This window comes from Danio rerio, chromosome 21, assembly GCF_049306965.1.
Source record: "Danio rerio strain Tuebingen ecotype United States chromosome 21, GRCz12tu, whole genome shotgun sequence".
NCBI lineage: Eukaryota > Metazoa > Chordata > Actinopteri > Cypriniformes > Danionidae > Danio > Danio rerio.
Genome location: NC_133196.1, coordinates 2744813 through 2761537, shown reverse-complemented (window position 1 = coordinate 2761537; position 16725 = coordinate 2744813). Strand labels below are relative to the sequence as shown.

Genomic DNA, 16725 nt, shown 5'->3' with positions numbered 1-16725 from the left:
CTGCCGCAGATCGTCTTGACCATGTCTACATGCCTAAATGCATTGAGTTGCTGCCATGTGATTGGCTGATTAGAAATTCGTGTCAACGAGCAGTTGGACAGGTGTACCTAATAAAGTGGCCGGTGAGTGTATATTCAGTAGAGTGAAATATGTTAAGGCAAGCATACACTGTAAATATAATTGTTGTAAAACCTAAAGCAAGTGGTTAAAAATAGCTTGAATTTGGCGCAGTGGCTATAACGATCACCTCACAGTAAGAAGGTCGCTGGTTTAAGCACTGGCTGGGTCAGTTGTCATTTCTGTGTGGAGTTTGCATGTTCTCCTTGTGTTGGTGTGGGTTTCCTCCGGCTGCTCCGGTTTCCCCCACCGCTACAGATGAACATCTTTAGTAATTTGGGGACTCTTTTTTGTGCTATTTTATGGCAGGCAAATCGCTTATTTCAGTTTAGCTCCAACCCTAATCAAACACACCTGAACAAGCTAATCAAGCTCATACTAAGTATACTAGAAACTTCCGGGCAGGTGTGTTGAAGCAAGTTGGAGCTAAAGTCAGCAGGACACTGGCCCTCCAGGACTGACTTTGGACACCCCTGTCTTATTTTCACATCCCAACGTTGACAGGTATGCATGAAGGTAACCCTAACCCTAACACACAACTATTAGCCTGCAAATTCAAAACACAAGTGTGTTGATTATTGTGTGTGTGTGTGTGTGTTTGTGCAAATCGAGGGATTCAGCTGTTCACATCAGAGCTGTGGGTGTACATTTCAACCTACACATACAAATATTATTATCACAAGTGCTCACATTTAGATTTGCAAGCTCTCGAGTTTTGCTACTGATTTACTTTCATAGGTATGCTGATGCTCCAGAAAAGGCACTTGAAGGATTATAAACGGTTAGTTTTAGTTTCCGCCAGTGGTGGCGCTCGTGCACCGTAAACATTGACGAACATCCGAGTCTACGAGAAGAAGAAACGGCATCAACAACAGAAGCAGAGTCGTTCACGAGGCTCTAAATATACTGTATTTTTCACACTGTAAGTACATTCGCTTTATTATTTATTAGGATAGTTTTAAACAGTTGAGCTCTATGGATAAAGACTGAAATTCCTAAAATGTTGATTCAGAAATCCTTAATTTCGTGTTTACAGATAAACCCATCTGTAAGATTTGGTCAAACAGCAGGAATTGCTGAAGGAGAAACAACTGACACACTATAGTAAAGATGGAGATTAAGGAGGAACCCTGCGGAATAAAAGATGAAGAAACAGAGGAACTGATAGGTTTGTGTTTTCAATCTTTCTCTTTAATTAAAACTAACACATAACAATTTATCTAAAACTAAATACCTGTAGAACTAGTAACCAAGCAGATGTTAAAGTTCCCATGCAATTAAAATGAAGTTTGTTTTGGATGTCATCAGTATTTTTTCCGAGCCTTGGCTGGGTCAGTTGGCAATTCTGTGATAGAGGTAAAGTTGGTTTTATATTCGCACATTCGTTCATTTAGAAGTCTCTGTATTGTTTACCATGTTACTTTAAATATTCGATCAGAATTAGCATGCAAGTATGACTTTAAATCAACACTAACACTATCTAATTCACTGTAAACAATGTTGTACTTTGATAGTCATTGGCTGCTAATATGATTTCCCTATTTATAATTTGCAAATAATACTTTTCTGAAATTATATTATTAAGGAGAATGTCTGAATATCCGAATGTAAAACTAACTTTACCTCTATAATTCAGTGTGGAGTTTGCATGTTCTCCCCGTGGAAAGAATTTAGGAAAATGTTGTACAAGCACGATTTTTCTCCACGTAATGTTATCATTTGGAATAACAGGTGTACTTTAAATAAGAGGAAATCTTTATTTTTTAAAAACTGGTTTGACAAAGGAGTTTGGAATGTAACTTATTTAATGGATGATGATGGTAATATGTTGAGTTATGATCATTTAAAGTTAAAATGTAATTTTAATTGTTCATATAGAGCATTCTCTTTGGTTGTCAAAGCTATTCCTGTAGCTTTGAGGAATTTAGTTAAAGGTATAGTGCAATACTCTTCTGTAATACCTACACTGGTTGATTTGTTTATTGATAATTATTCATTTCCGGATATTAAATGTAACAAGGTCTTGAGGTCACTGCTGGAAAAAGAGTATTTTCCTCTTCCAGTTAATAGAAAAGTTTTATCTGAGAGATTTTCTGAAGCGGACACTATTGAAGTTAGAAAAAGATACCTGTCATTTCCCTTGTTACCTAAAATGAAAGAAGTACATTTCAAAACAATTAATGACTTTTTTTCCATGTAGTGAATTTCTTAGAATAAGATTTAATTTAGGCAGTAATGCAGTGGTGTTCAAACTCGGTCCTGGAGGGCCGGTGTCCTGCATATTTTAGTTCCAACCTCAATTAAACACACCTAAACCAGCTAATCAAGGTCTTTTTGGGTGAACTAGACCTCCTTGCAGGTATATTGGAGGAGGTTGGAGCTAAACTATGCAGGACACCGGCCCTCCAGAACCGAGTTTGGACACCCCTGCAGTAATGCTTATATTTTCTGCTTGAAAGATATTGAATTTCAGGAAAATCTGTTTTTTTTATAGTTGTTTTAAGGTCAAATCATTTTGGGACAGATTGTATGATTGGCTGAAGACACTATTTAGTTTGACTATCACTTGGTGAAATTTGGCATTTTTATGAAAAACAAAGAAATGGAATTTCTGTGTAACAATATATTGATTATAGCTAAAAAAAAAAATTATTCACAAATGTAGATGTTAAAGTTTTTCCTTGTTTGTGATGTATTTTCTTTTGTATTATTTAAGGTTTATTTATGTTATTATTCTAATTTTTTATACTATTTTGTTTATTATATGCTGCTTGGATGTAATGTTATATACAGTTGAAACCAGAAGTTTACATACACTAAAAAAGGAAAATAAAAAAAATGATGGTAAATCATATTAAACATTTACTAGTTTAGGTCCGTTAGGATTGCCTAAAATGATGTACATTTGCTAAAGGCCAGAATAGTGAGAGAATTTTTTTTTTGAGAATTTTTTTATTAATTTCTAGACAGTCAAAAGTTTAAACACATTTCCTTGGTATTTTTTTAGCTTTGTTTTTAAACTGTTTAACTTTGGTCAAATGTTTTGGGTCTCCTTCCACAAGCTTCTCACAATAGTTTGAAGGAATTTTGGCCCATTCCTCCTGACAGAATTGCGGTAACTGAGTCAGATTTGTTGGCTGTCTTGCTCACACAAGCTTTTTCAACTCTGCCCACACATTTTCTATAGAACTAAGATCAGGGCTTTGTGATGGCCACTCCAAAACATTCACTCTGTTGTCCATAAAGCACAGTTTAACTAGTTTGGCAGTATGCTTAGGGTCATGATCTGTTTGGAAGACCCATGTGTGGCCAAGTTTTAATTTCCTGGCTGATGTCCTGAGATGTTGCTTCAGTATTTCTACATAATGTTCTTTCTTTATGATGCCATCTATGCTGTGAAGTGGACCAGTCCCTCCTGCAGCAAAACAGCCCCACAACATGATGCTGCCGCCCCCATACTTCAAAGTAGGGATGGTGTTCCTAGGCTTTTGCACTTTCCCCTTTGTCCTCCAAATGTAACACTGGTCATTATGGCCAAACAGTTCAACCTTAGTTCCATCAGAGCACAGGACATGTCTCCTAAAATGAGTCTTTTTTCCCAGTGTCATTCAGCAAATTGTAATCTGGCTTTTGTTGTTGATTCTGGCTTGTTGATTTTCCCATATTGTCACACAAGGAAGCAGTGTGTTTGAGGGTTTCCTTAAATACTATTCTACAGTTGTGCCTCCATTTAACTCAAATGTTGTCAATTAGCCAATCAGAAACTTCCAAAACCTTGACACCATTAATTAAAAAAATACATTAAATTATAAACGATAGGTCTGGAAGTGCTGGTCTGAGCGTGCAGTTGGGTCTTCGGGGCTGCAGCATTATAATGTTGGTTTCGGTAAAGATTATGTCAAACATCGAATATAAATGCACATTTCAGAGCAATTAATGGAACCTTTAAACATTTAGTTTTGAATGTGATTAGTTTGTTAATTGAAGTTTGTGGATTTTAATGTTCATTTCAGGCCCTGTGGAGGTGGATGAACTCAAACAGCCTCATCATTTCAAAAATGAAGATGCAAATGCAGCTGAGCAAGATTTCACACAGAAACAAGTGCAAACCGCTGAAGCTAAAGAGCTGTTCGCCTGCTCTGAGTGCGGTAAGAGCTTCATACATAAATCCAAACTTAAAGTACACATGCGAGCTCACAGTGGAGAACGACCGTTCACCTGCTCTGAATGTGGAAAGAGTTACATGATTATATCAGCGCTCAACAGACACGCTAAAGTTCACATTGGGGAGAGATCTCATATATGCGCAGAGTGCGGCAGCAGTTTTGTTTTTAAAGCACATTTAAAGGAGCACATGAAGATTCACAGTGGAGAAAAACCCTTCACATGCGCTCAATGCGGAAAAAGCTTCATCCGTAAAGGAGAATTCAATTTGCACGTGAAGATTCACACGGAGGACAAGCAGTTCACATGCACTGAATGCGGGAAGAGCTTCAGACGGAAAAAGACTCTCAGAAATCATCAGCTCTTACACACTGGAGTCAAGTCATTCAGCTGTGATCAGTGCGGGAAAACGTTCGTCACAGCAGCCGTCTTAAGCACACACCTTAAAGTCCATTCTGGATCGAGGCCTTACATTTGTGCTGTGTGCGGAAAGAGTTTTGCACATGTGAGTTATTTAAAATTACACCAGCACATTCACACTGGAGAGAAACCTCATGTGTGTTCAGACTGCGGGAAGAGCTTCGGTACATCCAGCAACCTGAAGACACACCAGAAGCTTCACGCCGGAGGGAAAATGCTCAGGTGTTCGCACTGTGAAAGCAGCTTCACTCATTTATCGTCATTGAAAGCTCATGAGAGACTTCACACTGGAGAAAAGCCGCATCAGTGCTCGTCATGTGGGAGGAGGTTTATCGTGCTTCACAATCTTCAAACTCATGAAAGAAAATGTGAGCAAAGTTAATTTCTAGATGCCTCACCTATAAGTAAACTCGTGTAGTAGGGCTGTCAAACTCATCCTTTCACAGTTTAGTTCTAATTGAGATATGTATGGGTGCTTTCAGATCTGTAGTTCGCTTCATTTGGTCCGGACCAAGGGTAATAAATAAGGGTGTCACGGTCCTCCAAATCCTCGATTCGATTACATTTTTTGATTCTAAAGGCACGATTCGATTCGATTTTCAATTATGAATAATTAATTAATTAATGACCAATTAATTATTTGTAGCCTACCGTTTAAACTACCTGACCTGCATGGTGTTTGTTTTACCCATAAAAAAATCATACAGTAAATGAATAAAATAAATAAGTATAATAAAAATAAATTACCACCTGTCAATCACTTTTTCTGCGGGACTCGTGAATAGGCAGTGATCTGTGTCGTTATAATGGCGTCGGTAAAAAAGACGCACAACCAACAGAAACCAGCCAACAGTATCTGAGGTGTTCGCTAAAATGACTAAGTACAAGTGAGTGAAAGATTGAAGCAGTCCTCTGACTGCCTGGACCTGCTGTCTCGAGCGCATGGCTGTGTGTGCGTCTGTGTCTGTGTGGTCACGTGATGTGCATTTTCAGAGGTAGAGAGGAAGGAGGGCTGCTCAGAAATGCTACACGCCACTGTGGATGTCAAATCGTTGTCGTTCTAAAATGCCATTTAAAAACAAAGACAGTGTAAACAGGGCCTGAGTGTGTACTTTTTGCGAGCGGATTTGCAACGGGGGCGGGCGGAGGATCGCGATGCCGGTGTTGTCTATCGGACGAACCCTAATACGTACATAGCAGAGCTTGCAAAACTGTGTTTTTTTTTTGTCGACAACACGAACGTTGTCAACATAACTCACTGGAAATCCAAAATGCTTCCACACCGGCGACTTCATTGAAAGAGGAGAGGGTTTAAGCTCTGTCGACGGGTCTCCTGCTTCTGCAGTTTAACAAGCACTTCAACAAGCCTGTTTTTTCCCGCTTGGCAAGCCAAGCTGACGTGACATGGGGGCGTGGCAGCATCGACGATTCTATTTTTTGATTCGATAATCAAAATTGAGCATAAATTTCGATCGATTTCGATTAAAAATCGAAATCGTGACACCCCTAGTAATAAATGATACATTGTTGCATTTTCTGCCGTCTTTGGGTCATTTTCACACCACACTGCTGGCTTTGGTCCGAACCAGTGGAAACGAGCCAAAAAGCAGTCATCTGACAAAATCCACATCTCTCATTGGCCAGATGTTGTTGAACATATTTCCTAAACTGCTTATTGATTGGTCAGAATTCACGTGCGGGAAAATGCCAGTGATCTCCCGCAGGTAAACAAAACCTTTTACTCTGGAGGGACGACTGCGCTGGCTGATTGTATCTCTGCTTTAAACAAACTATACATCACGAAAATGAAGCGCAGCCGCGGCCGGAAAACAGTGTTTAATGCATCGCTCGTCACTTCAGGAGGAGCAGTGAATTAATTTAGCTAAACTGCGACATGCTCATCTTGCGGAAATATTACCAACAATCCATCAGGTAATGTTTTCCCCTCTTTCTCTGTCTCTGTTGGTGAAGCACTGTCAATAAATATTTTTCCTCCATATCCCATAATGCACAGCACATCGGCCTACGGCAGCTGAATTAGTCCAAAAGGCGCAGTACTTTTTGCGGTTGGACCTGTTTTAGTACGGATCATATTCTCAACCCAAACGAACCACTCCAGGGTTCGTTTGAAAGCGTACCGAGACCACCTCTTCAAGCAGGTCTCGGTACGCTTATTTGGTGCGCACTCGAGTACGATTGCTGCATTCTCACCTGCCCAAACGAACTGTACCAAAAGGGGAAACGAACTCTAGTGCGATTCAATCGAACTAAACAAGGCAGGTGTGAAAGCACCCTATATCTCCATGCCTAATATCTGATAACCAGAAAGTGAGTAATTTTTTATTAGTTGCACAAATTTTTGGTGTTTGTGATGCCAGAGAAGTCCAGAGACTGTTGTGTACACCGTGATTTAATATAAAATTCACTTTGATAGAACTAAACTTTGATAGTTGATTCTCCTCAGTTTAATTGAGTAGCATCTTGGACCCGGAAACAGTATTTCATATGTCACTGATATGTCACGACTTGGATAGATGCGAATTTGCGTCATGGTTTTTTGACAACACAAATCTTTTTGTTGACCGAACTGTTCTTAGTTCTGTCAAATAAAGATTTTCGCTTGGTTATTAATAGTTCTTGGATCTCTTGACCTGCTTGTAGGTTTTTAGAATAATATTTGGTGACAGAAATTGGGAACAGTTTTGGCTTCTTCTAAAAACATTATTATTATCTAATGAAGCTGTTGAAGTCTTAATCAAAGTCATTCATAATTGCTACCCAATAAACACCAAGCAGGGCTCAACAATAAGGACTGCCCGGTGGCCCAGGGCCAGCGTGACAGACACTTGGGACAGTAGACCGGATCATTACTGGCCCGATTGGGACAGTGCTGCCTTGTCACTAACATTTAATTTGTCTGCGACTATTTATCAATTGCGTGCATTTTAAGCTTGTGCTTTTAAGTCTTTAAACACTACCTTCTTTGTGATGTCGTAAACACCATATTGCTTCCGGTTCCTCTTAGCTGATTGAGAATTCTATTTTTTTTCGTAACCTGGTAACAACCAGAACTGCGAAGAAACGGCAACACGGCGGCAACAACAAATTATAAGGCTAAAAGAAAATATCTGTTTCCAACGTCTTAAAGGCAGAAATTTACGTGTGAACAATGCAAAAAAACAAAAAACAGTTGCACAGTTTGCCGTCAGTTTGACAAGTCAGCCACCATTTGTTAAATAATTTCAAACCGTAATAAAATACCTCCACATTTTCCATACTGCCCTTTTTGTTTGCATAACACTTTTATTCACAATTTTTTTTAAGTATTAAAATTCTAGATTCACAGACTTTATTTTTGACACATTATTTAAAATATGTATCTAGAAAATAGCTATTAACTTCCCTTTCTTTTTTTGGTGGGGCCAATCTGAACCACTGGCCCGATCAGACCAGCAGAAAAAATCCTTAGCGTTGAACGCTAAATTTAATAATATTATTTCCCCTAAATGTTAACTTTGTACTCAATAAGACGAAACACTAAACCTTTTATTTTGGGAGTGCACTTACTGATGTGTTTTGGGTTGACTTTTCCAATCTCATCAAAAAAAAATTATTATTTCCAAACTTTTGTATTTCCCCCAAAATTGTATTCTTTGGATACTCTCTGAATGTAGATCCTTCTCATTGTACATCTATTATTAATTTATTGCTGTTTTTGGCTATATTTTACATTTATAAATGTACATTTTTACACCTTTTTTTATTTTCATTAAGGACTTTGATTTATATACTCTTTAAAAAAATGAACAATTATATTGCATGTAAAACTCTTTCTTGGCGTAAATTATTAAAATGTTTATTTCTATAACCTTTTTGTCTCTTTGTTGTAATTGTATCTTTGTATTGTCCTTGCATAAAAAAAAGACATTTGCATCATAGGTGGGGTTTCTGTTTGCCCGGTGACTGTAGCTTCATTGCTTAATGGCTAACAAGGATTTTATTAAGAGAATAGCTGTGTTTATGTGCTTTAGGAAGGCTGATAAACAGCGTTAATTTGTTCGGCGCCGTGTCTGAGTTCCATTCAGAGGTGCACCCAGCTCTGTAAGTTCATCAACTCCTCCAGAAACTGTACCTGGATAATGGAGGCTTTCAACAGTGCTTCCGACAGAGCCGAGCCCAATTTGATGAGCTGTTGTCTGGTGTTGGCAGGAGGATATCCCCCCTGGACACTAACAACAGGTGCCACATTATAATCACGTCCCATACAAGAGCAAGCTTCTGATTGGTTAACACGTCACGAATGATGATTAACTTGCGCCACTTTATTTGCGCGAATCACATCATTCACACCACCTTATTGGAGCGTATCGTGCTGCAGGATGTGATTCGCGTCTTTGCATTGACTTAACATGTAAATCTTTTGTTAAATTGCGCTTGACGCTTCATCCGTGTCTGGTGTTAACGCAATATTTGACTGCTGGGTTGTTTATTTTACCCAACCACTAGGTTAAGTTAATCGAGTTGCTGTGACTTAAACATTATCGTCTCATTGCCTTAATTGCTACAATTAGGCTGTATTTACCAATATCACTAATAATAACAGTACATAATCACAAATTAATAAAAAAATATATATTAGCCTACTTTTTAAAATATTACACAACACAAAAATAGGTTGGCTCAGTGGTTAGCACTATCATCTTACAGCAAGAAAGTTGCTGGTTTGAGTCCTGCCTTGTTCAGTTGGTATTTCTGTGTGGAGTTTGCATGTTCTCCCCGTGTTGACGTGGGTTTCCTCCAGGTGCTCCGGTTTCTCCCACAGTCCAAACACATGTGATATGAACCAAATGTATGGGTGTTTCCAAGTACTGGGTTGCAGCTGGAAAGGCATCCAGTGTGTAAAACATATGCTGGAATAATTGGCGGCTCATTCCAGTGCGGAGGCCTCTGAAATAAAGACTAAGCTGAAGGAAAGTGAATGAATGAAGGTAAATTTAGCATTTAGCACTTTACTGATGTACGAATTCACTGTTAGCTTTTAAAGGAAGCAGCCTAATTCCAAATCAAACATATATGAGGAGAGAAACTGAGAAACCAACCGTGCGTTCATGTGTCAACTAAGCTAACAGTGTGTTTATTTTAATCGCTTGATATGTGATTGACGAAGGCGTAAATGTGTGTCGGGTTCTGCCAGTGGTGGCGCTCGACCACCGGAAACAACACCGAGATTTAAGAGAAGAAGAGCGCGGAAAGAATGTAAACATGAGAAATGAAACAGCCGTTCATAATGCTCTGAATATACTGTATTTATCTCACTGTAAGTACATTTACTTTACAATTTATTGAGAGAATAATTTTAAGATGGCAATAATTAAAGTTCATATCAAATCTTGATTCTGTAGTCATTAATTTCGCGTGTTTACCGATTTAAACCGATGATGTGATCAAACAGGAGGAGAAACAACTGAAATGCCATAGTACAGATGGAGATTAAAGAAGAACCCTGCAGAATAAAAGAGGAAGTGACTGAGAAACTAATAGGTTTGTGTTTTCATTCTTTCTCTTTAATAAATATCCTAAAACTGACATTTAATGTTTAATCTAAAACTAAATACCTATCAGTGCTTCCCACAGTCTTATACTTGCGGTGGTAGCCGGTAGCCGGGGCACACTTTACACATCACAAACTACTTAAACAATAGTTTAAAGTCTTTATTTTTTCATGCATCACTCTGCAGCCTTCATAAACAAGCTAATTAAGTAACTTAAACTCAAAACAATATTCCATGTTAATTTATTTATTTGATAGTAACTTTGTATTGTAAGGTAACACATTATTAACATTCAAGTACATCAACCCTGGTGTAAAAAAGTATACTGAATTGTGTTGCAAATATATTTTTTATTCCAACAGTACATTGAAAGTATACTAATTAAAAAGTATACTTAATCAAATATTATAAAAATGTATTATTACCATACTTTTATATATAACTTTTAACACACTTAAAAATAATTGTAATTTAGTATATTTTCTAAAAATAATATTTTAGAGAAATGCACTTTAATTACATGCTTAGTTTATTTTTTTACAAGTGTATTTATTTAGCATTTGTTGGTAATATATTTTAGTATTATTTTAACTGTACTTTAAAAATTAATTTGTAAGAATGTTCAAAGCACATTATTAAATAAGTTGTATATTTTGTTAAATTCAGTCTATCTATCTTTCTGTCTGTCTGTCTGTCTGTCTGTCTGTCTATCTATCTATCTACTTATTTAAAACATTTGTAAATAGTGTGCAAACATACACTGTTAAAACAATTCCCAGAAACTCACAACGTTACTGTACTTTTAAACAGTAAATTAAATATCACTAAGCAAGCATGAAATTAGCATACATGTTATGCTTATTTAAAGTGTACTAAATATACTTAAAGTTGTTCCAATTTAGCACACAAAAGTACACTAAATACACTTAAAATTGTACTTTAGTGCAATTTTATTACAACTAAAATATACCTAGCACAAAATAAATATGTTCAAAATGTCACACTGCAAGTTAACTAAACATTAATACACTTAAAATATACTGACAATTAGTCCGGATCCAAGTATACTAAGCATATTTATTTTTCACTAGGGAAGGCACATGTTCGCACATGTAAACTTTAACAGATGCAGTTGAAATCATTTTTTTGCCCTCTCATTAAATTAAAATAATGTTTCCCTAGTAATCATTAACAAACCAAGGACATTTCCTATAAAACAAAAAATAATTATTCTGGGGTCATAGTAAGTCTTATTTCTTATAGTTTGTCTTGAATAAAAGCAGTTTTTAATAATAATAATAATAATAAAACAATTTTAAGGTCCGTGTTATTATCCTCCTTAAGAAATATTTACTGTATATTTTATTGATTGTCTACACAACAAACCAGTTATAAAATAATAATTTTCCTAGTGAAAATAAGTCTTTAAATTACACTTTAATCTGAATCAAAGACTATAAAATACTTATAGGGAATTTGTCTGTATACAGCTATGTTGCTGAATAACTAGTAAAATATTACTAGTTACTAGAGCATCCCTAGATGAACAGTTTCCAGAAAAGTGGATTGATCATCGTGGACCACTTGAATTGCCCCCAAGGTCTCCCGATCTGACCCCCTGACATATCTTTGGGGTCATCTGAAGGCAATTGTCTATGGTGTGAAGATACAAGATGTGCAGCACGTGCAACTATAGATACTGGAAGCCTGTGCTGGCATTTCTCCTGCGGTGTTGCTATCAGTGTGTGTAGAGTGGGAGAAGAGCGTTGCATTGGCAATCCAACACAATGGCCAGCACATTGAACACATTTTAAGTGGTCAGAAACTTGTATATAACTCATGAAAGAATAAAGTTGCGTTAAAACCAAGCACACCATTGTTTTTCTGGTGAAATTCCCAATAAGTTTGATGTGTCACATGACCCACTTCCTATTAAAGAAAACTAAAGTTGGATCCAAAATGGCCACCCTGCTCACCACCCATATATATATATAGATGTCGCCTGGCCTATTGTTGTCTATTGGGCGTAATGTGTCAATAGCGCCGCCATCTTGCTACAGGGTAGCGCTCCTTTGAAATGAATGCGGGACCAAGCTGCAGTGGAGGACTGTGGCCATCCAAAGCCAGAGATATACACATATACACATATATCTATGATCGGGAGTTTTCCTGGATGTTAGTATATAATTTTTTTTCTAATTATGAAAATTATAATTTGACATCACTTTTCTACATTGATGGATCAGTGACCGCACGGGCATTCCTGACAAAAAGCTTGTGTTTGTGTGTACAGAAATGTACTATTCACCCTCCCTGTTAAATTTAATCTAATCATGTGCTGAAACACAGCTCCTCTCCTGCTTTCACTCCTCATACTGACGGAGGGAGCGATTCGTTTGTGAATGAATCCCCGAAACGACTCTTTCACTAACGTTAGCCGACAATAATACAAGTTTCTGGCAGCGCAGCATCTCGTTGTCATATTTCTTTTGCATTGTTTGCTGATTTTATTCAACAAAACTAGCATAAGCCGAGTGTTTAGTGTGAGTTGGAGCTGCTTTGCCGTATGGTGAATGCAGTAAGTGACTGTTATCATCAATAACGTGACCTGATTAGCACAACAGTTCAGAACATACAAAAACAGAAAAAAACTGAATATTACCTATGAAATGTTCTGCCTTTGTGCTTTATTTTCTTTGTTTGCTCGTTACTACACTCGTAGACAGCGCTAAAGTCCCGCATCTTCACGTAATAACACTGTCTTGACTAGTCCGGTTGAATGACATTTGTCCTGGGAGCACTGTACCAAAGTGGCGGCGCTATTGACTCATGCTCAGGGTCCCTATGCGATATCTAGTGTATATATCAATGCTCACCACCCATCTTGAAAAGTTTGCCCCCTCACATATACTAATGTGCCACAAACAGGACGTTAATATCACCAACCATTCCCATTTTATCCCACATTTATCCATATAAACCACCCACCCTGTATAATAAATTATTTCAGAGCAGTAATCTCAATACCATGAAACTGTGGTATTTTTATTCAATGTTATCACACCATCAGAAACTTATACCGGACCATGTCTACTGTAGATCTTGTATTTTAAGGTTGCACCACGTTCAGGTTGTTTGTGATTTAATCTGTTTGTTAATTGACGTTTGTGGATTTTAATGTTCATTTCAGGCCCTGTGGAGGTGGAGGAACTCAAACAGCCTCATCATTTCAAAAATGAAGATGCAAATGCAGCTGAGCAAGATTTCACACAGAAACAAGTGCAAACCGCTGAAGCTAAAGAGCTGTTCGCCTGCTCTGAGTGCGGTAAGAGTTACACATATAAATCCTCCCTTAAAAAGCACATGAGCGCTCACAGCGGAGAAAAGCTGTTCGCGTGTACTCAATGCGGAAAGAGCTACATGTATAAATCAGATCTTAACAGACACTTTAAAGTTCACAACGGAGACAGACCTTATATATGCAGCGAGTGCGGAAGCAGTTTCATTTATAAAGGACATTTAAAGGAGCACATGAAGATTCACAGCGGAGAAAAACCCTTCACGTGCGCTCAATGCGGAAACAGTTTCATGTACAACAAAGACTTAAATGCGCACATGAAGATTCACAGCGGGGAAGACATGTTCGAGTGCACTCACTGTGGAAAGAAGTTCACACGTAAAGGACACTTGAACGTGCACCTGAGAGTTCACACTGAAGATAAACCGTTCGCATGCGCTGAATGTGGGAAGAGCTTTAAATACAAAAGCGTACTCAATAATCACCTGCACACTCATGCTGAAGTCAAGTCGTTTAGCTGCGATCAGTGCGGGAAATCGTTTGTTTGTGCGTCAAACTTACGAACACATCTTAAAGTTCACACTGGTGTGAAGCCTTACATTTGTGCATTTTGTGGAAAGAAGTTTCTACATATGAGTTATTTAAAACTGCACCAGCACACTCACACTGGAGTGAAACCTCATGCGTGTTCAGTCTGCGGGAAGAGCTTCGGTTTATTAAGCAACCTAAAAAAGCACCAGAGGATTCACACCGGAGAGAAACCGTACATGTGCTCACACTGTGGGAAGAGTTTCTCCTGTTCGTCAGCTGTGAAAGCTCATGAGAGGATCCACACCGGAGAGAAGCCGTATCCGTGCTCGTCGTGTGGGAGGAGGTTTGCTCTTTTTCATAATATGCGAAGTCATGAAAAAAAACACCGGCTAAAGTTGTCCTTGTAAGCAAAAGTTTGTGTGTTTGTTTTGTAAACCTGTATAGTAATCTGAAATATGACATTATAATCAAATCAGATGCGTTATAATCTCATATATTCATGCTGCCAACACTGAGGGTTGATTCTGTAAAAAATGCTGGGCTCCACACAATCGATTTGTGGTTTTTTTGAGCTTAGAGCTGCACAATATATTGTTTAAGCATCAAGATTGCAATGTTTTATTACATTTATTATTATTATACACTCACCGCCGGCCATTTTATTAGGTATACCTTTTTAGTACAGTGTTGGGCCCCCTTTTACCTTCAGAACTGCCTTAATCCTTCGTGGCATAGATTCAACAAGGTACTCTCTCTAGGTGCTCTATTGGATTGATATCTGGTGACTGGAGGCCATTTGAGAACAGTGAACTCATTGTCCTGTTCAAGAAACCAGTCTGAGATGATTGAGCTTTATGACATGGTGCGTTATCCTGCTGGAAGTAGCCGTCAGAAGATGGAGACACTGTGCTCATAAAGGGATGGACATGGTCAGCAGCAATACTCAGGTAGGCTGTGGCGTTGATGCTCAATTGGTACTAATGGACCCAAAGTGTGCCAAGAAAATCTCCCCCACACCATTACACCACCACCACCAGCCTGAACTGTTGATATAAGGCAGGATGATCCATGCTTTCATGTTGTTGATACCAAATTCTGACTCGACCATCTGAATGTGTCAGCAGAAATGGAGACTCATCAGAGCAGCAACGTTTCTCCAATCTTCTATTGTCCAGTTTTGGTGAGTCTGTGTGAATTGTAGCCTCAGTTTCCTGTTCTTGGCTGACAGGAGCGGCACCCGGTGTGGTCTTCTGCTGCTGTAGCCCATCCGCCTCAAGGTTGGACGTGTTGTGTGTTCAGAGATGCTCTTCTGCAGAGCTCGGTTGTAGCGAGTGCTTATTTGAGTTACTGTTGCCTTTCTATCAGCTGGAACCAGTCTGGCCATTCTCCTCTGGCATCAACAAGGCATTTGCGCCCACAGAACTGCCGCTCACTGGATATTTCCTCTTTGTCAGACCATTCTCTGTAAACCCTAGAGATGGTTGTGCGTGAAAATTCCAGTAGAACAGCAGTTTCTGAAATACTCAGAGCAGCCCATCTGGCAGCAACAACCATGCCACGTTCAAAGTCACTCAAATCCCCTTTCTTCCCCATTCTGATGCTCAGTTTGAACTGCAGCAGACCGTCTTGACCATGTCTACATGCCTAAATGCATTGAGTTGCTGCCATGTTGTTGGCTGATTAGAAATTTAAGGTTAACATGCAGTTGGACAGGTGTACCTAATAAAGTGGCCGGTGAGTATATACAGCAAGATAAACAGTGCTGTGAATGTAAATACAGTATTTTTGCTGTATTTGATTTACAGTAAGTTACTGGCAAACTGCTGCCAGTGGATTCTACATGAAATCGTTAACAGTGTATGATCCATCAGATATTTAAGGAAAGTTACTTGTTCATAATATATTTGATTACACCCGATGTTTTACTGCATTCTGTGCAACGTGTTTGCTACAAAATCAAATTTATTTACAAAACCATCAAATTATAAGCTCTCAATGTGTTACTTGTCTATAGACGTATAATAATATGAACAAAACTTCATATTTTTGTTTAGTTCGGGTCTGATAATATTAAAATCTATTGAAAGGGATGTTTTGTTCATCCATATTCTCACTATATCTCTCTATGTGAGCTGTAAAAAATAATGTTTACATTTCAAATGAAAGTTGGACAGGATGATAGTGAGTTGCTGTGCTGTATTTTTGAAATGTTTGTTTATGCTGCGCACAAATTACATTAATTGTAAACATGTCAATACTGGTGGCAATATCAGTTGATTAAATAATCTAAATCACAACATAATCATTTGCAGTGGTGTCACATTGTAAAACTGCATAATACACTGAAAAAAAAGCAACAAAATCAATTATGACTTGTTTAATACATGTAGTTTAGTTTGCATGAATATGCTGTATTCAACATTGCTGAAGGATTCTGATTTTATTTTGAGCAGTAAATCATACACTTTTTAAACCAGTGGTTCTCAAACTGTGATACATGTACCACTAGTGGTACGCAGAGAAATTAAATGTGTCATGTACATGCTACACACATTTAAAAATGTATCCAAAATGATGTATATAATATGTCATATAGCCTATATTTCTGAGGTAATCTGCCACGTTTTTTTCACTGTGCAGAGT

General features: G+C 38.1%; 2 protein-coding genes and 1 long non-coding RNA gene across 5 annotated transcripts; 2 read left to right on the top strand and 1 right to left on the bottom strand.

Annotated features, from left to right (window-relative positions):
• The first annotated feature begins 964 nt into the window (after positions 1 to 964).
• LOC100151145 (gastrula zinc finger protein XlCGF8.2DB-like) lies at positions 965 to 10018 on the top strand. 2 transcript variants are annotated; one of them, XM_073934210.1, is made up of 5 exons: positions 966 to 1039; positions 1154 to 1285; positions 4131 to 4265; positions 8733 to 8802; positions 8911 to 10018. In XM_073934210.1, exons 2-5 carry the CDS (start codon positions 1228 to 1230, stop codon positions 8981 to 8983), a joined length of 336 nt encoding a protein of 111 aa, XP_073790311.1. In that variant the 5' UTR covers positions 966 to 1039; positions 1154 to 1227; the 3' UTR covers positions 8984 to 10018. The 2 variants fall into 2 exon arrangements, with proteins under 2 accessions (NP_001373224.1, XP_073790311.1); NM_001386295.1 differs by lacking the exons at positions 8733 to 8802; positions 8911 to 10018 and having other exon boundaries at positions 965 to 1039; positions 4131 to 5240.
• Positions 8469 to 11780, bottom strand: LOC141379948 (uncharacterized). The gene is made up of 3 exons (XR_012397065.1): positions 11354 to 11780; positions 10372 to 10560; positions 8469 to 10316 (listed from the first exon to the last, which is right to left on the bottom strand). It is a non-coding gene; the product is annotated as an uncharacterized lncRNA (long non-coding RNA).
• Positions 9879 to 16384, top strand: si:rp71-1h20.5. 2 transcript variants are annotated; one of them, XM_073934512.1, is made up of 4 exons: positions 9933 to 10018; positions 10154 to 10242; positions 13444 to 14425; positions 14841 to 16384. In XM_073934512.1, the coding sequence occupies exons 2-4, from the start codon at positions 10185 to 10187 to the stop codon at positions 14920 to 14922; spliced, it is 1122 nt and encodes a 373-aa protein (XP_073790613.1). In that variant the 5' UTR covers positions 9933 to 10018; positions 10154 to 10184; the 3' UTR covers positions 14923 to 16384.
• The last annotated feature ends 341 nt before the right edge of the window (positions 16385 to 16725 follow it).